The sequence below is a fragment of the Corapipo altera genome, unplaced genomic scaffold (genome assembly GCF_003945725.1).
Source record: "Corapipo altera isolate COAL_440 unplaced genomic scaffold, ASM394572v1 1, whole genome shotgun sequence".
Taxonomy (NCBI): Eukaryota; Metazoa; Chordata; class Aves; order Passeriformes; family Pipridae; genus Corapipo; species Corapipo altera.
Window position 1 is genome coordinate 33931910 of NW_020884873.1, and position 25591 is coordinate 33957500.

At 40.8% G+C, this 25591-nt stretch overlaps 1 protein-coding gene across 2 annotated transcripts in view; it reads left to right on the forward strand.

The window, feature by feature from the left end:
* WIF1 (WNT inhibitory factor 1) overlaps positions 1-25591 on the forward strand; it is a 44511-nt gene that overhangs the window by 7692 nt on the left and 11228 nt on the right. The window contains exons 3-5 of one of the 2 annotated variants that reach the window (XM_027667494.1): positions 15137-15245; positions 20881-21021; positions 24073-24168. In XM_027667494.1, coding sequence (XP_027523295.1) covers positions 15137-15245; positions 20881-21021; positions 24073-24168 — 346 coding nt within the window. The remainder of the gene's footprint in view (positions 1-15136; positions 15246-20880; positions 21022-24072; positions 24169-25591) is intronic. The other variant, XM_027667503.1, reaches the window with a different exon arrangement.

Below are 25591 nucleotides of genomic sequence, written 5' to 3' on the forward strand. Positions count from 1 at the left end.
GTAAACACTGCTTTCATTTTTCCAAGTTTGAGCCTTGGCCAGTTCTCTTCCTTGCAGATACTCTGGGAAGTAAATTGAACTGTTGAAATGGAGTCCATTTGAGTAATTGGGTTGAAACAAATTTATTTTTCCCTCTTGAAGCCACAGATACATGAAGTTGCTGCAAGCAGCTGTGTGCCTGCAGTGTTCCTTGCAGGGACTGTCAGGGAGAACAGGCAGGTTGTACAGCAGAGCACATCTGTCATCTGTCAGAGAGGAAGGAGAGGCAAAATACAGTTACCTGGGTCTGTAATCACAAGCAACAATGACATGCATAGCCATATTAAGAGCTGGGAAATAATTTGCCCACAGGGCATATTGGCAGTTGCCTTAGTTGATTTGTTTGTTTGTTTGTTTGTTTATGCTGGTGCTTTCTTTTAATCTCCTTTCTTCCAGTTTTTCAAAGGAACATCTATTTAGATAGCACAGATATGATCTAGTTTCTGTATTGGCAAAAGAGCATAGCTGAAAGCTTGTGACCCAACAGGTTGCCTCCCTCTGGTCAGAGCTGTGACACATTGGTATTAGATACAGAGTAGAGAAGCTTATGCTGTCTCTTACAGGCAGAAATTAGAAGCCTTCATCACATCAAGGGCCACATGGGTTTCACATTTATACTTGACATAACAGCAACTTTCTTCGATGGGACAAAGTCTGTATCTTATCCTGCCTGCTGACAGAGTTCACATTTGAATTGTATCGGTGTGAATACCCTGCTTAATTTATGGACCCTTTTTAGTTGTTCTGCCAAACATTTACAGTCAAATAAACTTCATAATTTTTTTAGTGTCATGATGACACTATTACTTTCATTCTGTGATTCTATGAGTTGAAACCTGACAGTAGAATTACAAGATTTAAAACATTTCTAAGTCTGTAACATCTTTATATAGTACTTTTATTCATCCAAAAATAGTGTTTTTCTCATCTTGTAAAATATAATCAAGCAGTATAAATTCATTAAAATAAATTACTGAGAAATATTTAAAAGGATGAGTAATCTGAAAGTTTACTGACAGGAAGAATGGTGACATGGAGGCACAGAGCTCACCATCTCTGCAAATTATTGTAAATTCTCTTATTACTCCACCTCTTCCCAACCCCAACACCTCAATAGAAACTTCTGCCTGTAGGTTTATATTGATTTATATATTCTTATTCCTCTCTGCAAAGACTGAGGTAATTGCAGTGAGGTCTTTCCCCTCTGTGGTTTAGAGCAGGTGATGGAGCATACCCAGGTTCTTCAGGATTTCTTCCCTTCCCCAGTCCAGAGATCTCATGAAGAGCGGGAAGCAGAAAGCCAGTTTTGTGAGAGATGAAAAGGGATGACCGTTGCCTTCTGTGAACGTGGTATTGTGAGATTCTTCCCTCTCTGATTCCTTTATAACCATTGCCCGTTTAAACAGAAGAAAATCCCCAAACTAATCCTCTCTGCACAGAAGAGAGTTGTGCCAGTCTCCTGCTCAGACTCTGTCTGGTTATTCCACTCAGGAGAGAGGAAGGTGGAGGAAGGAGCCAGTCTGCAGGAACTCCCCTAAGCATGATGAGGCATAGAAAAGAGGGCTGGAGCTTTTCTTATAATCTGAGCAGAATTGCTTGAAGTGATACTCAATTTTGAGAGTTTCCAACACTGTTTTGCACATTATTATTATGCCTTGACATCAAATCTGGTTTTTCTTACCCCAGGCACATTCACAGGACAATTTACTTTAAATGTATAAGCATCTATCTGATGATAACCAAGCAGCAGAGGTGTTTAGGGGAAGCTTGCTTTTCATCTCTGATGGTAGGTTTCCAGATAAGTCAGATTTTAGTAATGCTATACACAGATTAGTTCCTGTGGTAGAGTCTAAGTTATATTTCTGGCAAGCACAAGATGAACTACTAACTACTCTCAAAGCATAGAGAATATCTGAGAACATTTCTTTGAAAAAGCAAAAGCCTTGGATTAAAGTTTGAACAACCTGCATGTTGGAAATTCAACTATTAACTAAACACACATTTCAGTATATCATGGAAAGTGGATGTTTTAACTGAGATGCATTGTTCCCCTGTTGTCTTGCAGATGTATGTTTATAGCCTACATATAAATCATAATTTTTCTGAAGACAGACTTCTATTACTTTAAAAATCTGCATTCGAAATGTATGTGGATATTTGCATAAGACCAGCACAGTTTGTGCTTGACATTTTTTTCCATACATATTTCCCCAAAAAACATTTCTAATGAATCTTGTGGTCAGCAAGTTGTGGCATTGCAGTTTATGCCACCCTTAATACATATGTATTCCAGTTTATTAAATACAATTGAAAGGTTGCAGCAACAAACTATTACATTAAGGTAGTTGACCTTCATGTGGAAGCATATTTTCCCCTCACCTCTGCTGTACTGCACAGCTTGCAACCAAGTGATTTATTGTGAATCTGCGTATTAAGGTGTCCAGTTGACTGAAAGAGCCAAATTTTCAAAGATTACATTTATAACAGCCATTCACTCTGAGGAAATCTGCAGGAGCAGTTCTTTGTTGTATAAGATTCACAGTTACAAAAGAAGCTGCATCGAGTTATGTCTCATATATGAGAATTAGTATGGGCTCGTGTTCTTAATGAGGTTTTAATGTCCTGTAAAACCAGAGTTAAATCTGTATATACAGCATTATTCACTGGTATTTCCTGGTTTCTGACTGTTTAACTGGGTACCATAAGACTTCTTGAAACTTTTTATTAAAACAAGTGGGGTTTGTATAGCATTTCCTCTATTTCCCTAAGAAAAAAGGCAGATTGAAAGGTAGAAGGGTTAGGAAGAAAAGCTACTTTGTTCCTCAGAGATTTAAGTTTGAAAATAGTTGCATGTTGCATGAACTGAATGCTGCGTGTCTCTGCACTTAGAGTGGAGCGGAGACTGAATCTCCGTCCCCACACACCGGGGAGGGGGTGGGAGAGCCCCTTGTCTGAACAGAGCCAGAGAGAGCTGGTTATGTGGCACCTTCCTCAGCTGCAGCCTCCTGAGCTGTACCTGCTGCACAGTCCTTCTCTGGTACATTGTAGGAGATCCACAGGAGGGAGCCCTATGCTGGGTGCACCACCCTGATGGCAAAGGTTGTTGGAGTGTTGGGCTCACTTGGTTCAGGGTCCATGTTCCAGTGCGGTTTGCTTGAGCACCTCATGGGCAAAAGCAGCAGAGCATGGGCCTTGCTTTTGCACCAGAGCAGCAGCATCCTTAGCTGAGACAAGTCATATCCTGACCAGTGGATTTCCTCACTGGGAGACTGTATGTATGGTTGCTATGGTCACAAAAGCCTCCTGGTGCAGCATCCTTGTCCAATCTGTTCCATAAGACTCTGTATGACATTTTTCTAAGACGTGGCAAGAAAGCCACTTGAAAACAGATGGGCAGCCTATTCTCAATTCAGCTGCCCAGCACACCTATGTGGCCTGCCACAGTTAGAAAGACAGCACTTTGCATCTGTCTCACTTTCCTGAGGGGTGTGTCATATTCCATTTACAGAGTGCAGCTCTGTGGTCATGTTTCAGACATGTTCTTGTAGTCTGAGGTTGCTGCAAAGAAAACCATTAACATGAACTGCTGAAAACCTAAAGCTAAAAAAAATGGCAAACCTGAATCAGCTTGAATTATTCCATCTGTATAACGTTAATGAGCAATAACAAGATATTTCTGAGGATGGGATCATGTGTTTAGATTTTTCATTTTCCACAGAGATAAAAAGCTTTGTATTCCCATGACAGCTCTGGCAGAGCCATTGGAAATGCATGTGCTCTATTGGGGTGCAGGTTTGGTTGGCTTCAGCAGTCCATTGGAGGAACCACCTTCTTGCGATGATTCTCAGCTTGGCTTCTTCCCCTCACCATAATGAAAGGATAATGAAATTTAACATCTGTCAACAGCATGGAAAGAGTTCACCTCACTTGCAGTGCCATTCTACAACAGCTTTCATCAGGCTGGCAGCTGACATTGTCTCATCTTTGTTCATATCCCTGGTTGCATATTTCCATTCTCTTTCTTGTACCAGTGCTGATGTGGCTACTCAGGAAGCTGTTCTGGTTGAAAACTAGCCCTACAGAAAGAAGTGGTTAACTTTTAACTTGATCTACTGTCTTGGTTAGCTCATCACATGGCTGTGTCTGAAGAGGGTGGAAGTGCAACAGTGCAGTCTTAGGCTGCCTTGAGCTACCAGAAATATTGCAAATCAAATGAAAACAGAGAATCAACTCCCAAACCCCAAGCATCTTCTAACTGGCAGAAATTCAAGCAGAACCAAACAAATTAACTCAGCTGACTGGTATCACAGTGAGTCCCATTGAAAGTGACAGAGAGGGTTTGACCCACAGGCTGGTATGGTAAGTACAATTTCTGTGCCCTAGAGTGATCACAGAATCACAAAATCACAGAATATGCTGAGTTGGAAGGAACCCGTAAGGATCATGGAGTCCAACTCAGCCCTGCACAGGACCATCCCCAAGAGTCACAGCACGTGCCTGAGAATATTGTTCAAACACTTCTTGAACTCTGTCAGGCTTGGTGCTCTGTGACCACTCCCCTGGGGAGCCTTGTCCAGCTCCCAGCCACCCTCTAGATGAAGAACCTTTTTCTAATATCCAACCTAAACCTCCCCTGATACAACTTCAGGCCATTCCCTTATATCCTCTCACTGGTCACCACAGAGAAGAGATCAGTGCCTGCCCCTCCTCTTCGCCTCACAAGGAAGTTGTAGACTGAAATGAGGTCACCCCTCAGTCTCCTCCAGGCTGAACAGACCAAGTGACCTCAGCTGTTCCTCATACAGCTTCCCCTCAAGGCCTTTGACCATCTTTATTGCCCTCCTTTGGACACTCTTTATGGCTTAATACCTTTCTTATGTTGTGACTCCCAAAACAATGTTCAAGGTGAGGCTGCCGCAGAGCAGAGCAGGACAATCCCCTCCCTCGACCAGCTGGTCATGCCCCCCAGCACATGGTTGGCCCTCCTGGCTGCCAGGGCACTGCTGACTCAAATTCAACTTGCCATCGACCAGGACCCCCAGGTCCCTTTCCATGGCACTGCTTTCCAGCATCTCATTCCCCAGCCTGTACAAACATCCAGGGTTGCCCCATCCCAGGTGCAGAATCCGGCATTTCCCCTTATTGAACTTCATATGGTTGATGATTGCCCAGTCCTCTAATTTGTCAAGATGTCTCTGCAGGGCCTCCCTGCCTTCAAGGAGGCAACAGCTCTTCCCAGCTTTATGTCACCTGCAAACTTAGTTAGTATCCCCTCCAGTCCTGTGTCAAAGTCATGTTGAAGAGAACAGGGCCCTGTGGAACCCCACTAGTGACAGGTCACCAGTCTGATGTTTCCCCATTCACTATGACCCTCTGTGCTTGACCCATGAACCAATTGCTCACCCACCACATGATGTGTTTATCCAGCTGTGTGCTGGGCATTTTGTCCAGAAGGATCCTATGAGAGACAGTATCAAAAGCTTTATTGAAATTCAAAAGGATTGCATCAAGTGGTGATGCAGAGAGCAGACCTGACAGGTCTGCTGAGCAGACTCAGCAAGGTTTGTGGTATTGGACATTGTTCTTCTCCAGTGTTTCTTTCTTCCTGAAAGTATCGTAGACCACACTCAGCCCAGAACTACTCACTTCATCTGTCAATAAAGGTTGGTTTGCGGGATTTGGGGAATCTCCAGCAGCCTATGACTTCAGCAGAAATTAGGGATTACCAGCATATCTGGGATGTATTGAGTGACAAAAAGAATGATTTGGTCTCAGTCTGCAAGAGCAGACCAGATTTGCCATAGCTGTGCATCAAGGAATAAATTATATCTCTGATCTTAGCAAAACTCTTGAATCCCAAATGGGATAGTGATCTCAAAGCAGAGTATAGACTTTTGCTGTTATTAGACTCCTGCTTTTTATTCATCAGAGGTAAATTTGGCTTGGGGAGGTCCACACATTCATGTCTGAGGCTAAACTGTCCCTCTTGCATTTTCTTTAATAAAAATGATGTTAAGGTCTCTCTCTCTTGCTCAATACATTATTCTGGGGAACTTTCAGCTCCTGGTCCTCTCTGTCAGGATTTGTACTGACACATGATAGGTCACATTGTCCAGAGAAAAAAACAAAAAAACCCCAAACCAAACCAAACAAAAAACCCCAAACAAACAAACAAAGAAAACCAACCAAAAAAAACACCCCACCACAACAGAAGGATGCAGCTTTCCTAAAATAAACCTCCCACCTTTCTGAATAGGACTTATTCCTGCAAGTGTGTTCAAAGGATTCATCTGGAAGCTCAACTTGACCCTGAGTCAAGTCAGCAGAGTCCAGGCCTATGCTGTGAATAGATTCCATCTGCACCCAGGGAGGGAGAAAGGTGGTTCAAGACAGCAGGTAAATCAGACTCCGACTGGGCTGAATTTTCTTTTGCAAGTGCTGGTCTCTCTCCTCTGAGTATACAGGAAGTCAAAGATGAGCTGGCTGTAAAGCAGATATTTAATTTAAATGCTGGAAAATACACTGCACCTTAACTCAAAAGACTGGATTCTGTAAGGCTGGTACTGTAACCCAGGTATGAAGCAGTGCTCACCCTGCCTATGGAAACAGCCCAAAAGGCAGAAACTGTTCAGTTTCTCATCAGAAACTGGGGATAAGAATATACTTCCCTGCTTTACTCTGAAGATAAGACCATCTTGCTTTGAAAAATGCAATGTATAGTTACAGAGGACATAACTGTGGAGGCCTGTATGGTGTATAGAAATATTACATGGTAATATATGTGCACTTAGCAGAGTCTTCACTCAGTGGAAAAACAGTGTGATTTCAGGTACAATAGCAAACACAAGTTCCTTTTCAGATACACTTATCAAATATTTTATAGTGAATTTAGTTCTTCTTTTATGGTAGTATTTACATTTTGCTTTGGTCAATGGCAGACTGTAAAACAAGAAGAAAATTGCATTTTCACACAAACAGGCATTTGAAAATGAACACAGCAGATGTTAAAAGTGCAGTTTTAAAGAAGTCTTTTCTAACAACTAGTCAGGATGGAGTTGATTTTTTTTCAAAACCTTTTCACCATAACTTTTAAACACTCACTTGCCTAGAAAACAAGACTAAAGACAATTGTGCTGAGCAGTAAATAAAGAAACTCTCACTCAGAGGTGCTGCAAACTTTCTGTCACGTGGGGACACAAAAGTGGAAGCATCCCTCTTTGACACTCTTGAAGGACTCCAGTCTGGCAAAAGCTGCTGTGAGATTTCATAACTTAAGTTCACTGCTTACATTTTGAGGAGAGATATTTATATTTATTATACAGGAGTGCCAGTTAAAGCCAAGAGTGAAACACATGGACTCAATAAAGGCCCAGTTACGTGACCTTTGCTGTTTGCCAGGCTTTTAACTTGTGTAAGTAATTGATTACACTTTCATGAGATCATAATCAGAAGGTTGTTCTTTGGTAATGGTGTGCTAGAGGAGCTTTATCCTCAACTTCAAAGCCATCCTGTGAGGCTTAAGAACAAAGGGTTGGAAGTTTGAAGCATGGCCAAAATGAATCTATGTGCATTATCCATGTTTACCACTATTCAAGAAGTGGATTAGCGTATTCTTCATCTGTGAGCTTTTCCTCGTCACATTAGATGAGCCACCATCTCTAAGGTTTACATTTGTGCTTTTAAAACTATTCTGCTTAATTAAATGTATTGTCTGTTCAGATCTCCGTCATAACTAATCTACATGGTTGTTAGTGCAATCATTTCCCTAATTGTAAAGGTTTTATTGAAATTATTTGAGATTCTCTGAAAAGAATTTTCAGGGTAATTATTAATACAAGTAAATCTATCCAAAGCTGGAAACTGCAAACAGTCTGTAATCTATGTAAAGATGAACTCCCAGGATCAGCCAGACAAGCTTTTTACTTACTTTTCAAGCTGGGGGGGGGGGAGAAAATAACCTTGCAGTTTTTTCTTAATGTAGATAGAGCCACACAGATGTGTTTCAGGTGGCAGTAGTAGATCTGTAGAGACTTATTTTGTTAGGAACTAACTTGATGAGACAGTGTTTTAATTTTTTTCTCTAAGAGCAGTAATAATTTTCCCCTTTTTTATTAGCTTTGGGAGATTTTGAACATCGCTGATCATGAAATCTCCACTGGAGAGAGCACTGATATTTTGCTGGGTGACCAAAGAGTGAATTGGCCCTTGCTGTCCTGGGACAAGAATTAACTTTTCAGGAAAATAGCTTTTACGAATTCTCAGGATACCAGAACAATAAGTTTTGTTATATATTTCAAGATAAGTAAGGTTTGTGTATCTTTTACTTACTTAAAATCTGAACTCTTAATGCTCTTTCTCTTTTTGGTGTACTGTTTATTTCTCTCCCCTTCCCCAAAGCAGAGTTATTTAATATTCATCTGTAAAATATGTGAGAAAACATTTTAAGGGAAACTTGTGCACCAGGCCTGGTTCGTGCTGAGAAATATCATTCCTTGCTAGAGATTTTCAAGGTGTAATTAACTGTGCATATTTATCAAAGCTTGAATGATTTTGTCTCCTTTTAGCTTAATTTTTTCAAAAGTAACTCAGTGAAGCTATGATAAAATACATTAGAGAAAATCTTTTAAATCTAAGTGTGTAGAGTTGTGCTCTTTTTGCAAGGTAGATGAGTGAGAAACTCCCAGACTCTTCTCAACAAGAAGCCGTAAATTTGTTGTGACTGTTTTTTAAGAAATCCTGCATGCCACATGCCTTTGTATCAGTGTGTTTTTACTTAGCATGGATCTGTTTGCCTATATGCTGCTTTCCAAGGCTTTAGCCTTGTGTAATGGCCCCACTGTCCCCACTGCAGATACCTACTGCATCAAGGGCTTGCCTCTGATCTAAACCAAAACCATATTTCCATTAGCAGGCTAATGATGGACAGGAATGTGCAATAGGCTTTTATTTGTCCCTCTGTCTCAGGTAGCCTGCTTTTTCTGCACATGATGATGACTTTCAGAGTTAATGCTCTGCTGGTGTACTTCGATTTTTTTTTCACCTCTCTCTCTCAAATCCCACTCTTTCTGCCAAGCCCTTCAGCTTCCAGTCTCAGATTGGCTTTAATGACCTCTTCAAATGCCAAAGGGTTTCCAGAGCTCAGGGTCTGGTGAGAGAAAATATCAGCTCAAAGTGACTAAGTAGCTGCCCTGTTTCCTATGTCTCCCAAGGAGCAGACAGCTGCCAGAAACTATGCTAAATATAATCTAAATCTAATATTTTGTGACCTTGTCAAGCTCCTTGACAGTGACTTTTTCATGTTACTTATCTTTACTGAAATTCCTTTTGCACTACTTGGAGCAAAAGCTAATGTATTCTGCAAGGAGTTCTGTCTATCTCTCCACTGCAAAGCATTCTTGGAAGCCTGTAGTGTCACCTTTCAAAATCTGAGGCTTCTTTTGATAGCAAACAAGAAATTTCTCTTTTCCAACTGTTTTCCAGCTGTTGGAGGATCTGATCTGCCATCCACAGTTGCATGCCATAAGAAACATTAAGCACCAGTTAGCCATCTTCCATTGACAAAATCTGAGAGTTTTTGTACCATTCTTCTAAAACCATTAAAACCACAAGTGGTTATTGTTGAAAGTTTCATGCAAGGATTCACTCCATTGTTAAAAAAGTCTTCCTTCTCACACATGGATTTTCTTCAGTCTACCACGGTTTTCTTAATGTGAAGAAAGCAAGCATAGAACAAGCTCTGCAGATTTGTGAGCATTTCACCACAGCATTGCCTGGTTACCACTATCACATAATGTATTTTTCTCTGCGATTGCCCATTTCACTGAGTTCTAATTTGTGTCCTCCTTTTTTTTAGAAACACCAAACTTCCTTTTCTGTGTATCTCTGCGGTTCCTAATCCTGCTGTTTGGTTCATTCCCATACCCTTAGCAGCCAGTAATGGAAAACAGGTTATCCTGTCTTCTGTGTAAACTGGTTTTCTCAGAACATGTTTCTGTATCACTTCATATTGTTAAGTATGCCTCCCATTTTGGGTCTGCCTTGTGAGGCTGACAGCAAGTCTCTAGGTGTCACACTGAAGTGCAAAAAATGGTATACCCACTCTGTGACAGGACCAATTAACAAGTTAGGCAAAGCTGCTGTCCCTAGCAGAAAAAGAGGCAGTCTGTAGGCAGACAGTGTACGATCTGCTTGTCTAAGGAGGCACCATTATATTGCTCATTACAGCAGTGTCTAGACTGCACCACAGTAACAAACTGTTCATATATATGTACATACTCATACTGTGACCAGACTCCTTCAATAGCCCAGTATGCACAATATGGATACTCTTTGTTGGAATTCATCTCACTTTGCTTCATGTTTCATCTTGGAACGTAGACAGACCAACTCCTCTGACCTAATGTGGTTAGTATCTTGGAGAAGCAATGGTCCATGCTGTAAACACCTAACGAACACATACATTGTCTCACTTTATGATTTTATTTATGGCATATGCAGCCATGAGCATCTGCTATGGATAATGCATGGTAGAATCTTCTAGTGTGTGTGTAGCCAGAAATATTCATGGATCTGGGATAAAAAGGAACGTTTTTGATGTGTTTCTTTCTTTAAATGAAAAAAATTGGCATTAGAGTATATTTGTAATTTAATTGATAACAGAACAGAACATTCAGCACTGATCTCTTTAAAATGATGAGAAGAAAATATACTTAATTTCTTACATCTACTTCCAAAGCTAACATACATTGACTTCATAATTAGAAAGGATATAGCTTTCATTAGGTTATTGAGCTGTGACATACAACATTTGAAGCTACCTACCTTTGCTTCAGGTACTAGCGTTACTTCTCATCCTACATCTTTCATGTAAAATGAAGAAAACATAAAGCACAGTATTGTGAATTCTTTGATAATACATGAAACAAAAAACGAGTCAGATACAACATGGCATCTGACTGATAAGAGAACTTCAGCACAGTGGATCTTGTACCAAGGAGTGGAGTTCTGTAGGAATTTTAACTGTATATAATTTAAAATGAAACTGCCGACAGATGTTTGCTACAATACTTGCTAAATGGCTTTGTTATGTTTATAACCTTTTAAATTCCTCTGATTTATAGAAAACAGCCATTTAAAGTCCGTAAAAGTTAATTCCGAACATGGAATTATTTGCCTAGAGTGAAATTTCCTCCCTTTGCTGAGGGCTTTACCCATATGGAGAACTGTTAAAGGGCAGCTGCACAGGGCTACCTGCTGCCTGAAAGCACCAAGTCCCCAGACTGTTCACACAAGATCTCCAGGGGCCCTTGCCTCAGTTTCTGAGGGTCTCAAACAAAGATTTTACACAGAAGTAAAGCATATTCTTCCTCGGGTGCTTCATGAAGTCAAGCCAAAAGTCCTCTGTGCATGCGGAGTGTGCGATTGTCAAACATCAATAATTTAATGAAAACGCCATTTCCTCCACCACCTCTGACAACAGCGTTCCTCTAAGATTTAGCTTCACTACCAAATTTTCACCCTCACGTACCAGAGAGTTCACAGGCTGGCTTGAAAAAAAAAAAAAAACAACAACACAAAAAACATGAGAATATCTTTATAATGAAAAAGGGATTACAGATTATGGACTTTTCCCCTTTATCTCTCAACAATATCCAAAGCAGTTTGGTTCTCACTACTAGGTCACTCACAGTGGCCACTTACAGCATAAATTATGGTAGTCACTAGACAATATTTTAATTGCACAGACCTATATCTTCAATTAACCATTATGACTAAATTTCATGGTAGGCTGAAGCACAGTAAATATTTGCTGAGAGCATGTTGTTTGCTTCTCAGTCATGATGATTAATGCAAGTTAATTGGCAATCAACTTCAATTACAGCAGGACTGTATTGGAGACTGGATGCAGAGATTGTGTCAAGACAGATTTTTTCCAAATAGATAGGATTTATGGCAGTCAAATCTTGTTTCAGATTCACAGGTTTGAGGAGTTAAACTACTCTGCTTCTGCTACTCTGCAGCCTCTCTAGACTATGATTTTTGTGCATAACTTTTATGTCAAAATTTAACCAACTCAGTCCAGCACAAGATTTGCAAACGTACTCTGCAGCACATGGCTCCATAACTTTGCAGCTGGATCTCCCTGAGGTGTTTCAGGTATTCTTAGATACTATAATTTCAAGAAGTTCGGTTTTCATCAACTCAGCAGATGTACAGACCTTTGTACAGAAATGGTGAGAGCAGGTATCTCTCCCCAATGTGGCTTTCCTCCTGAGCAGCCTCTTGCTTGTGCAATGCCTCTTCCCATCTTTTTGACATGTGATCAGAATGTACTCTTGCCTCAGGCACTAATCACTGCTACACCTCTACTCTGGTTAGAGGAACTACTTCCTTGAAAGGCAGTGAATATTGTGGCTCATGCAGCAATCGACCCCCTTTTCCACAGGGGACTTTCTTTTTGTCTTTATCCTGAGGCATCATTTTGTCTCTGGAAAATGAAATTCCAGTCCTTTTCCTACTAATTGGGGCTCTGGCTCACAAGCTGACCTGCTACAACAGTGTGGCTACAATGGAAATATGGGAGTGGAGCTGTTTGGTCTAGTTACCAGTTGTTGTTTACTAGAATAGTAAGAACATGATGTTTTAATATCCCAGGTCATAACTCATTATGACCTGGTTTAGATATAACCAAACATCAAAGCTAAACAATGAGAAACAGACAGTGCAGCATTGACTCACTCACTGCACTATTCTATAGATGTGTGGAGACATATAATTATTTTTCCGAACCAAAGTTTTATGTGAAAACAAAAATGTTCCCCATCTGAATTTATGGCTTGTTTTCATATTTTGGCATGGTATATTGTATTGGAAAAAAAATCTTTAATTAAAAGCAGCCTTTTGAACATTACCCCAGACTTCATTTTTCATCTCTGGTTTTACTGCTTCTCTCCATGTCCCCTCTCCCTCTCACATTTACTCCATGTGTTTAACTCACCCTTAAAACCTCTCATTGCTTCCTTCCCTATTGTTTTGCAAGTCCTTGTCTAACATCTCTGTGCCTACACAAGACCCTCTGAAGACTGTCCATGTACAATTATAGCCCCTCATGCTTTTTGGGATCACCTTACAACATGTTCCCACAGAGTGAGTGGATATGCTGCCATGGCTGATCAGGAATTTCATAACAACCTTTCTACTCAGGTCATGAGGGCCGGTGTCATCAGGAGCTAAAGGGAGATGGTCTTTCACACCTTGCCAGGGCTTTTGCTCAAGTTAGCAGAGCACAGAATCACAGAAGGCTGAGGCTGATCTGAGACTAGACAGTCTGACTTCAAGATGATCCAGTTCACTCTACTCAAGCAGGGTCACCTACAGCCACTTGACCAGGGCTGTTTCGAGTTGGGTTTTGATATCTTCACAGATGGAGGTGCCACGACCACTTTGGACAACCTGTACCAGTGCTCGGTCACCCACACAGTAAAAAGGTGTTTTCTCATGTTCCGATCAAGTTTTCTGTATTGTGTCCACTGCCTCCTGTCCTGACACCGGGCACCACTGAGCAGAGTCTGGCTCCATTTTCTTTACAGCCCCCTATCAGCTGCTTATACACATGGATTAGATCCTCCCTCAGCCTTTATTCAGGCTGAATGGTCCCAGATATCTCAGCCTCTCCCCATACCTCACATATTCCAGACCCTTGATCATCTTTGTGGCCATTCACTGGTCTCACTCCACTAAGTCCATGTCTTCCTTGTGCTAGGGAGCCAGGTCATTACAGGAGAAAAAGACAGTCTTCTAATTAAAGACACTGACAGACATCTTGTAGACATAAATTAGCTACCATTTATCAGGCCAAATTTCTCATAAAATTTTTGATTTAATCTCTCTTTATTTCACAATTTGATCTAAAAAGTAGGCAGAACAATACCATCTGCTGTCAGTGACTTGCTGGATGACACATTTTTGCCAACACCCATGGTAAGACCTCAAGGACTTTTCTGAGAACATCAGGTAGAATTGCCTGTAATTCCTTTAATGCTTCTTGGTAAGTGAGAAGCCACACTTTAGCGTAAAAGGTTCATTTCCACTTGCTCTGCACACCAGCAGTTGTGCCACTGACAATAACATAAACCTCCAGTGACTTGCTAAGGTACATACATCTTGGGTGTACATGGTCTGTGCAGTGACTCTGCAGACATATGTCATCACTTTGCATTGAATAGCAAGAGAGGCCAGAGTCCCATGGAAGAAAGTACCAAAGCCTACACTCTGTGCCACAATGCAGGTGCTTATAAGGAGTAGGATGAAGGTAGTGGAAAGTAGGTTTTAAATCATGCCAACACCTTTTGGGAATTGCCAAAACAAATCATTTATGTTGCAGTTAATAATGAGTGACATGAAGCCAACTTGGTAGGAGAGCTCTCAGCTCCACCCTTGGAACAATTTAACGAACTGAAATTGAACAGGGCAGTGTCAGAGCTGTAAGCAAGATATGTGTCCTAGCATGGCACTCCAGCAATGTGGCGACTCATTGCCTGGCACCGTTTGCCCACGGCAATGTGCTGTGCTGTGCAGATCAACCAAAAGCAAGCTTGGATAATCTCATGCCACAGTTGCATCATGCATGTGGGCATGCCCTTTAAGCTGCACTCTTGGCACAGGCAGATCATCCAGGCTCACCATCAGTTCCAGGAGGATTCTGCACAAAAAGCAGCCTTAAGAATTAGCCTAATGTGCAAATATTTTTGTTGTCTGCCAGATAAATACTGGAGATTGTAAAAAAAAATCTTCTCCAAGTAACAGTTGTCCACCAAATGGAGGCCACTCTCCTTGCTGATCTACTGCATCCTGATTACTGTTCAGTCACTTGTAATCTCTGAAATAAGAGGAAATTACCTGAAGATTATGCTTAGATGAAGAAGCACTCAGGGAAATTATAGAAACAAATAGAAATTATAGAATAGCATAATGAAAAGTTTAGTATTTTTCTGCTCTAGTTTATATGCTAAATAGTTTGCTTCTGTGAATTAAAATAAATAATAAATAAATTTCTGCAATTAAAATAAATATAGATTTTTCATTTATTTTGTCATAGGCTGAGTACTACTACGAGTTCCTGTCTTTGCACTCTTTGGATAAAGGCATAATGGCTGATCCAACTATAAATATCCCCCTGCTTGGAACAGTTCCTCATAAAGCATCAGGTTTGTGCTGTTGATATTATAAATTGTGTTCCTGTAAAAAATATTCCACAGCCAGTGAAATATAAATATTTTATTATGAATTATGACTTTTTTTTTATTAATTGTGGTTCTGAAGTTTACTGCTATGCTGCTTGGCACTGAACAGTTTGTGAGTACCTTGCCTGAGTACAGCAGCGTATTTTGTCTGAGCCAAGTCACATGAAGCTTTTATGTGTAGATAAATCAGCAGAAACTTGTGCCTGAGTTGTACATTCTTGGTCCTTCACTGGAACTTATATCTCCACAGTAGAGGCTGAGCCCAAGCCAGTGTGAGTGCTTCAAAAGCACCATGGAGCATAGTGAGCTGATTGGAGTAAAGAAGCTTTCCATGAGAGATTAGTGAATCCACTTTGCTCTGAGGTGGACGAATAACAGTTTATGTGATCTGTTTCAGGGCTCATGCATGGTAGGCTCTGGTAGAAAGGCAGAAATGTACATCTGGATGACAGTACTGTTTTGGTGACCATGGTTTCATGATTTTCCTTAGCCATCCTAAGGCCATGTGGGATAAAATGGGAAAGAAATGAGAAGCAAGACAGGAGGGCCAGGCTGCCAATGGAGCACTGATATACGAGCTTTCAGCTTCGACCAGTCTTTCTTCCTCTTCTCTTTTTGAGTGGATACATTCTGAAGCTTTGTGTTTAATATTCTCCATTTTTGGCTTACAGTAGATTAGCATTGAAGTAATGCTTCAGTACAGCTTTTTACTGTGACACCTGGAATTGAATGTTAATGATTGGTCTCACCATTCAGTGTGGATTGAGTGAGTGATATTGAAAATAGATTTGGGTGAGAGGTGCTATGATGTTTGTACCACAACTGCTGCAATTAAATTGGTTGCAAGCCTGATAAATGTCAAGTAAAGACATTTAAAAGCAACTAAAAAGCCATGAAAATCAAGTTCTTGTTAAGCATTATTTCCATCTCCATATAAAGCAGGTGAGATATGTGGGAAGCTCTGCACTCAGCATTCTCTAATATAACCTAGCTTCTCCTTTAATTTTAGCTATCTAGAAAGGCTAGACCAAAATTACCGCTGTCTGACTGTTTAGGAAAGCATGGTCTACAAATGCAGGGAGGCTGGAGATGAGATCTCATAGTTGCAGCAGAAGGTCTGTTAGTCATCATGATGGGAGGTCTGATTAAAGCCGAAAAGGACTTACCCAGTTGGCACCACTGATACCCAGTGTATTGGCATGTCTGTGGCGTTCCCCTACATGGATCATGTGCAGTGCACCACTGTGCTTATGTATATAAGCTGTATTTAAGTCCTGTTTGGCATTCTAGCACCTCCAGTGTTTAATAGCAATTGATAATAAGTACGTGTGTGGTATTTGAAGCATTTACACCGTTAAATGGTGAGACACTAGTATGATGGTGGGTTTTTTACACTGCTTGCTAGCTGGCCAAAATTAACTAAAGAGTCCTAAATAAATACATACTATAAAAGTAGTGAATATTTGCTACTTTGTAGTTATTGCTATAATTTATATGTTCACAAAACAGTTGTGACAAATCTAGTCTGGTTTGCCTGGATCTATTGCATTACCAAATCATTTTTCTACACAGACACATCAGAATAAATTCAATCACCAGCTTGTATTTAGTAACAAATCAACAGTTGTTATCACTTGAAGAAGTGTTTTAGCCCAAAGACAATTAATTGTCCTTTTAGACAATTAAGGAGAAATAAAAGAGGAAAGAGCTATAATAAGCTATAATAAACAAGAGAGTGGGAAACAAGAATGAGGATTAACAGATACCTTACTCAGAGGTAACTGAACCCAGTGTTCTTGTCAAAATCAGTGGACTTCTAAAACTTCTTTGAGGATATTTGCCTACTGCCAAATAAGGCATATGGATGGATTTAGTGCTGTAGGCCCTGTCTAGCCTGTATTTTATCTTATGGCCAATGGTGGCCATAAGAAGACCTGTGAAAGAGCAAAAGAAGGACATGCATATGTGATACTTTAGTTTACCGTCTCAGCTCTGACTAGCTTCAGCTCAGAGGATTTCCTGAGTCTTAAGTGATTTGTCCTTTTTATAAGCCCACACAGGTTACAGATCTTTCTTTCCAGTACTTTTCTAGGCTCTCCTTGAGTCCATGTCATCTGTTACCTCAAATCACCCTAGCAAGGAGTTCACTGCCTCCCATTGCATGAAGATCCCCCTTCTGTTGTTTCAAGTCTGGCTGCAGCAGTTTCATCTGATGGACGCTAGTCCTTGCACTGGTAGAGACAGTAGTCAATCCATACTGTTGGTCCTATTCGTGACAGTCATGATTTTGTATATATCTATTATGTGCCCTCTAATTTTTCTCTTTGCCTGGCTGAAGAGTCAATTGTTTCTCATTGGATGCAGCCTTGTCCTTCTCTCAGCTTTCTCTAATTCAGCATATCCTTAAAGAGATGAGGTACCAAATTGTCCTCATACTTAAATTAGATTTAAATCACCTAGGTTCCTTAGATTCATTTGAAATCCCATTCCCAAATCCCAGGGTTGCTACCTGATTCAGTGCTCACAACCATGAGTATTATTACACCTAGATACATGGTAAGATGTTAAGAAGGCTGTAGAAGATGCTTTTCACTGGAAGCTTAAAGAGCTAAGACTAATCAGCTTGTCCAAAAGAAGATGTTTGAGAGGAGTGTGGGTACCTGCCCAATGAGAAGCAGCTGGCTGCTCCTTTCACAGGGAAGCCCTGTGAGAATTGAATGGTTCAATCTGAGGTCAGCAAGTTCAAAACAAAGTGAGGTGTTGTTGTGGCAGTGATTAACATCTTGAACACCACACTCAGGAAAGTAAAACCAACTATTAATCTGTGCCCAGAAGTAATGGAGTGGCCTCTGACTGAGAAACAGCTGGCCCCTTAAGTGACCTGGGTTGGCTCCTCCTGTCCCTATCTGAACCAAGCAGTGCAGTGCCTTGCTGGTGCTGCTGGTGCAGGCTATGGCCAGGCTGCTGGCACAGCATTGCTTCCACCCAGCCCACTGGCCAGGCTCAGGAGACTTCCTCTCCCTGCCTCGTGCTGGTGTTGAGACATTAAAATGTAACTGCTGAGCATCCAAAGGTGCTGAAACTCTCTCCAAGCTTGGTGGCAAAAACTGGTGCCTTCTCTGGGTGCAGCAGCTCTGCTTGCTCTGCCATGCTGGTAGAGAGCAATAGTGGGGTTCAGGGCTGTGCACTTCTCCAGACTCCTGTGCACTTCTCCAGACTCCACTCTTCTCCAGACCCTTCATGCCTGCTTCTATTGGGATTGGTCATTCAGAGATGTCCTTTAAGCAGTCCCATCCCTGAGACTGTAAGTTGTTTTTGGTGGTGGGTTTGGTGTATTCACTAAAGTGGGTAAAGCAATTGCCTGCAAACTTGAAGGGCTGTGCAGACACACAGAGTTGCTCTCAACCTGTTTCTGCTGAAGAAGATTTTGTTTTCTGAACAGAGGGAAAAGGCATGAGCTCCCAGAGAAAAGGGATTAAAACCCTCATCCTCCACATCGCAGGAGAGCATTCTAATTACCACCTAATGTTAAATTAGGTATAAGACACTAGGTTTCCTTAGGTTCCTTTTCAAATTAATTTAATTTTCATCACTCCTCCTAGAGCCATCTGTTCTGCAGCCCTGGGTGCAAGCACTCCAGAGGATGCAGAACTATAAATGTGTAGCAGAGGCTGTTCTGTGGCCCGGTGGTGGGAGAAGGGCTAGCAGAGAGAAGTCCGGAGCTGTGATTTCCTCTCCTTGTTTTTAGCCAGTGATGGACAAATGTGAACTGCATCCTGATTATGGGAAGCAGAGACCAGAATTGAGGTTTGTCCTACCCCAGCCCTGCTCAGCACTATGATAGGCCACGAGAGTTCACAGCCGTGGTTTTGGGTGCAAGGGACTTCTGCTCTGTGCTTTGGTTTGACTGTAATGCTGTTGTTGCATGCTTAGCATTGTTCAAACAGGCATAAAAATGCAAGGATTCGGTCAGAGTTCAGGGACTTTATTTCATCCAGGAAGCACCACAGATCTCTGACAGGATCCAGGTGGTTTTTGCTCAGTAAAGGAGCATCCTTTACTGCTTTACTGTGTTCAGTCCTAACTGTTCAGACATATGGTAAGTCCAAGATTCAGATGCTTCCAGGTTTGGCACTGCTGTAATAAGGGGTTTCTGACCTGTCCCCTCAGACTTTAGCCCTAAGAGATGCATTCCTGGGTTTTACCCTAGGCATTTAAACCACAGCCAAATCTCAGGGGAGTTTGGGGCTTTGCTGCCTATTCAGTGAAGTCTAGATACAACTACAGTGCCATCATTAAACATCTGCCACATCTTCCTCCCCATTGCAATTCGTTTGACTGAAACACACTGGTTTCCTGCATTTGTGCTGTAAGAAAGTTACTACAGTTTAAGAAGTTTGCTGCATTTAAAATATATTTAATCCACTACAGGAGTTTTCTTCTTACCAAATGGTTACATGCTTTCTGTAATGGTCTTTGAAAAGGTTAGTGTAAAAGCCATTCGACAATGTAATTGCTTTAGAATGAAAACTGCAAAGGACTTTTCAGTTTGTAGGACTTACCAGAGACAGAATGTGTTTCAGCAATAAATTATTCTGTATTATACCAAGACAACAAATAACAAAAATTGCCCAGTTATGGTTTGCAAATTTTCTCATAATAAGCAATTTACAACCTACCAAATGTAGGGCTGTTAGCTCAGTATTTGGTTCTGAAAGCTCAGGCCAGTTTCAGAAGCAATGAATAAACAATTTCTAACTTGTAAAACTGCTAGGAAGAGCCACTTTTGAAGAAAAGAGATAAAACTGAAGATTATTTAAGTCACTTGTGACAATCACAGCAGAGAATTCCATAGCTGTGAGGTATCAGGCTTGCTTTGTCATCAAAATACTCCGGATTCACTGGTCTTAATTATTTACTTAGACTCTTTGTATTTCAAAAGTGTTTGATTGCTTTTCCTGGAAAGGCAATGTCCAAATATCACTACACTTAACTAGTTCTATCAGACTGATGTGTCTATGCCTTCTTTTTAAATATTGCACCCATGATCTTATTTTGTCAAGAATACCATTTTTCCTGCACTTAATGGTACTATCTTATTTAAGTATTATCGCAATATCCAAACCAGAAAAACTTATCCAAAGTCACTTTTTTCCCAAAATGTATAGGATGTTTTTGCAGAATTTGTATGAGAGGCTGAAAAATTTAGACTCAGAAGTGATCAGCTCAACTTAGAAAATCAAATGTAGGCTTCTGGCTTGTTTTGGTGTATTCGTAGATAGCTCTACATAAGTAAATACCTTATCTGCAAGCAGAAGTATGTTTGTGTTATGATCTCTATCTGTGCTGTAAACTGTTGAGTTATATCAGTAAATGAACACAGGCTCTTTTCCTGTGCTGCTGTACTTCTAGTTCTGGAGCCACCTATGAAGAAGGTGATCTGTGTGTCTCTGTATTACAAGTTTTCATCAATGGCACTCCTCTGAAGCTTAAATACAATTATAATCTATTTTTTTTTAGTATTTCAGTGTATGCTTTTATATGTATATGTGTGTGTATGTTGTTGTTGTTATTATTATTATTATTATTACCCTTTTAGTGGTTCAGGTTGGATTTCCTTGCCTTGGAAAACAAGATGGGGTTGCTGCGTTTGAAGTGAACGTGATCGTAATGAATTCAGAAGGCAATATTATTCTCCAGACCCCTCAGAATGCCATCTTCTTTAAAACCTGTCAGCAAGGTAACACTAAAGAGAACATGCTGTTAGACCAGGTCACCTAACTGTAAGACCTGTAAGACCAGGTCTTATGTTTCCTTCAGGATAAGAGCTAGAGAGGATGGAAATAAAGCATTCACAAAAAGTGTAGGAATTGTGGTGAATTCCAGGCTGTTCTGTCTCTGTGTGCATTTGCTCTTTATTTAGTACATGTTTACTAACCCTTTTCTTACTGAACTCCTTTAGCAGACTTACAGTAGGTTGAAGACATTTCTCCCTCCTCCTGTTCACCTTCATCACATCAAGGACATTGATAGAGATGTATCATATGAAAAGCCCCTGTTAGCAAATGATTTGAGGTGCTTGAAGGAGAGCTGGTCCTATGAAAGCAGGCTGAGTTTAACATTTCCAGAAATGGCACATAATTTGGAGAACTGAACTTCTGGGAGCTATAGTGGGGACACTGGTATCCGTTAATGCTGTCAGTGCCTTAGTTCCAACTTGGTGCCCTTAGTACCTTAAATCTCAGCTTGCACATCCAAACTGAACACAAAAATACTAAATCAAAAAATTTCTGCAAAAGTTGGCTTTACCTTCTCTGTAGCTCAGATGCAACCTCTTGGCTTTGGATACAGGTAAGGTGGTGGAAGTTGGTGTTCAATACTTACAGTTATCAAGCAGTAAGCGCAGAGAGGACATGCTGGAAGAAGAATGCCATGAAGTTATTGCAGTGTTTGCTTGGAAAGGAGAGCACTTGTTTAATCAACCCATCTATGAACCATAAACACTATGTAATAAGACTATAATTATCACTTTAAAATGAGGCTGTGGAAATTGAAAAATCAGTGTCTAAGATAAGACAGTTATCCCATATCATGTGCAATTGTGTCAAATTAACCAATGACAGGACTGATGTACATAGAACAAGATTGTCATTCTTCTCCGATTAAGTCTTCATTCACAGTCTCACAATTTCTTCTCCTCACTCTTTTCTCTAATTGGCTGTAGCGTGTCTTCAAAGAGCGAGCAGCGGAAACAGGAGCTTTTTATTCTTTGAAACCTCACTACGCCTAAAAAGCAAAGCTCCTTTGAAGCCTTACAGCTGCCCATTAGCCTATGGAAAGTGGAGGAGAAGAAGTGAGCAGAGAAAAAGAAAAGAAAAGGGAGGCTTAAAGGAAGCAAAATCAATCAATCATATCTAATGTATGAAGTTGTGTGTCTGTGGTAAATACTACACAAAACTTTTTTTTTTTTTATTATCTTTTTATTTTCAGTTGAGTATCTTTTAATAAACTTTGGAAATAGCATTGGAGGTATTATAATAGGAGCAACAGAGTTACAGGTCTGTATTGTGGAAAACAGTGGCTTAAACAGAAAGGGCTCCAAAATCAGTTTAGTTGTAGCATTTGTCCAAGTTATCATTTCTCTGTTATTAGTTGTTGTTACTGTTTTTACATGAGTTGTAATATTTAAAAATTAAGCGGTATTACATCCTGTGGCCTCTTAAGAAACCTGGGGTTGGTTATTGTCCCACTCCTTTGTTCCTGGAGCTAGCTGAGAGACACAAGGATGATTTTCCAAACTCTAGAGGTGTGCAGAGGAAGAGCTTTCTCACCTCATCTTTTCCAGTCCATACTGGGATAACTCCCATTCCTTCCCTATGTCTGGTAAGGTGGACATTGCAATGTTTTGGGACAGATGCTGGCAAGGATAAGAATGTCCTTATGGCTTGATGTTAGAGTAGAGGTCAATTTCCTTCCTCTGAAAGACATCATGTGGTAAGGAGCTCCAATTTCTCCTGTCAGGACCATGGTCACTGCTTCCAGTTATTCTTGGCCATACAGAAAGGCCTGCACCAGAGGAAGTGAGGGGAGCAAGGGAGCAATTTTGTGGGATAAGAGAGGATTTGTTGTGGCTAAGAGGTGGCCACACAAAAAGTTATGTTTTCCTGTTTTTCTACTTGAAATGGTATGTATTTAAGCTTGCATTCTTTGTTATGAATAGCAGCTCTGCATTCAGTTAAAAAAAGAGAAGCATTTCCAGAAAGAGTCATAGAGTACGGTGTTGGAACACAGCTGGACCGAAAAGCCTTTCCTACTGTTACTACTGCTGTAAACAACTTTACTTGTAAGGCATATCATTTTACCTCAGAGTTTTTGAACCTTGTCATTTGGAGTGTCACATGGCAGAGTATAGAGATGAGAAGATCATGCCTACCACTGATCACTAGTAATGTTAAGTTTTTCTAATGTGAGTAGGCAGCCTCTCCTGCCTGCCTTGTTCTCTGTGAGGTATCTGGGAAGGTATTTTTGAGTAATTGCTTTTTCTACCCAGCAGCCGTGGTTTCATAGAGTTCCATGGGGTTTGATTTAGTTTGCGTCCTGTTCAATGGACTGGTGTTTTGAGGATAGTGGTGGAACCCAGAGGTGTTTGTCATCTTTGTATAATCCTGCCAGTGTTGCCAAATGCTTTTACCAGTATTTGATCAGCAATTGAGACATGAATGAGAGTTGGATGATGATATAGGACCATTGTGCAGGAATGCTTTCATCTTTCTTTCTGGCCTTCTTTCATTTAGCCTTGCAGATGACTCTTTCATACAAATACCAATTTCATCACTTTGTCACCCCAGTAGTAACAGATGTGGTAATTAATGCAATGCAAGTTGCACTGCAGTCTACTTTAGGCTGCAGAAATTGAAACTGGTCCTGCACACTGAGGGAAGGTCTAACCAGCCATGCAAGTACTGCCCTGAGTTGCCTGCTCATTTCCACACAGAAAAGAAATTGGATTGAGCAGAGCATCCACATTGTTCATGTGCTCATGGAATAGTAAAGCGGGGAAAATGCACAGTCTGTCAAAAAGCACATTGCACATTTGAACACGTGATAAAACCTCTATTTGTAGACTACTAAAAAAGAAACTAATTTATCTTGAAGAAGTCATAGCTGACTTTCTATTTCTTCATCATTTGTCTGTCAGCAAATATTTTTACTGTTGTTTCAAAGAAGTATATTGATCCTACCGAGAGCTGGCTGACAGCATTAATTAAGATTGTTGTTATATTTTATGAAGCGGAGTGTCCAGGAGGATGTAGAAATGGAGGGTTTTGCAACGAAAGACATGTCTGTGAATGTCCAGATGGATTTTACGGGCCTCATTGTGAGAAAGGTAATAAAAAAAAAAATCTCAACTGTCTTCTTTACTATAACCTCAACAAAACTGTATCTCCTACATCTCTCCTAAAATTAAGAATGGCCTATTCTGAAGATTTCATATATTTTGAGAATTACTATTGTCATCTGTCATCTAATGAAAATATGAATTGCTTACAAGAAAAATGTTTTCTCTTTAAGACATTGCTTTTAACAAAACCTGGCACAATAGTTAAGTGATCTTTAATCACAGGGAATCCATCTGGCAAAAAGATTAAATAAAATTTTCTAATAGTGAGGACTAGCTGGAAAATGAATCACAGGATTTTAGTTGCTCTGTATTTGTTTATTTGGAGATAAGATCTGATTTGTAGGCAGGCCGAAAGCGAATATGGGAAGATGAAAGAAAGACTTTCCCTTTCCCCTTCATTAGTGGATAATAGCCCCAAATGATATTTCCAGGAGTGGAGGACCAGGGAATTGGTGTGACTTGTCAAGGAAACTAGATCTTCTTCCTATCCCTCCCTTCCTCATCACCCAGTGGCAGTCCTTCTCTGGGGTGACATAATGGAGCAAACCATCCCCATGGACATCCTACTCCAATGCAATCCTTCACTTCCAGATGCTCTGGCTATATCAAAAATATTAATTACAAATGATCAGAGACTGTTCTCTGGCCTGGGGGCCTATTGGCACAACTTACATTCATATGTTTAACAAGCTCTTACCCTCCAATAAACCCACTACAGACTCCTTCTTGGGAGGAGTCTATGGCCACTGCTCATCCCAGGAACATGCCCGGGAGGGCTTGCTGGTCAACCAGGGACAAAACCAAGCCAAGAGAGGCACCAGCAATTTCACAAGATGGATGATCCTTTGCCCCCATTTGGCCTCATGCCTGGATGCTGTCTAACTCACTAGTATGGACCCAGCCTTACTGCATGTTCCAGTTGTGGGCAATCACAAAATGAAGCATTGCCCCCTGCCAGGCCTCCCTGAAGAGCCTTGTGGGCTGGCCACAAGGCAGAGAGGTCTTGGGAGAGAACAGGGGCTCTAGAGAAGCCAGTGGGGCTCTAGAGGGAGCATATAGGAGAGTTTGGCCATGCAACAGGCTTCCCTAGCCTAAATTAGGTAGCCGTGTTTATGCTCAGGTATGCAGAGGGAAAAGGGAAGGTTCACTGTAAAGCCTGCCTGGGAACCCCACATTGTTACTGACCCCTCTGAGATTGTCCTGCCTTCTAAGCTGAAGCACCAGAATCCAGTTACAGAGAGGACTTTTCTGATGGTATTTTAAATATCCAGAGGGTGTAGGTGTATGTGGGTACTTTGTGCTCCTCTATCTGGTATTAAATGGTACAAGAAGCAGTTTCTGCTTACATGTAGAATCAGATTTGACCTTCATTTAGCCTTCAGTTTTCAGTAACACTGTACCCAAATTG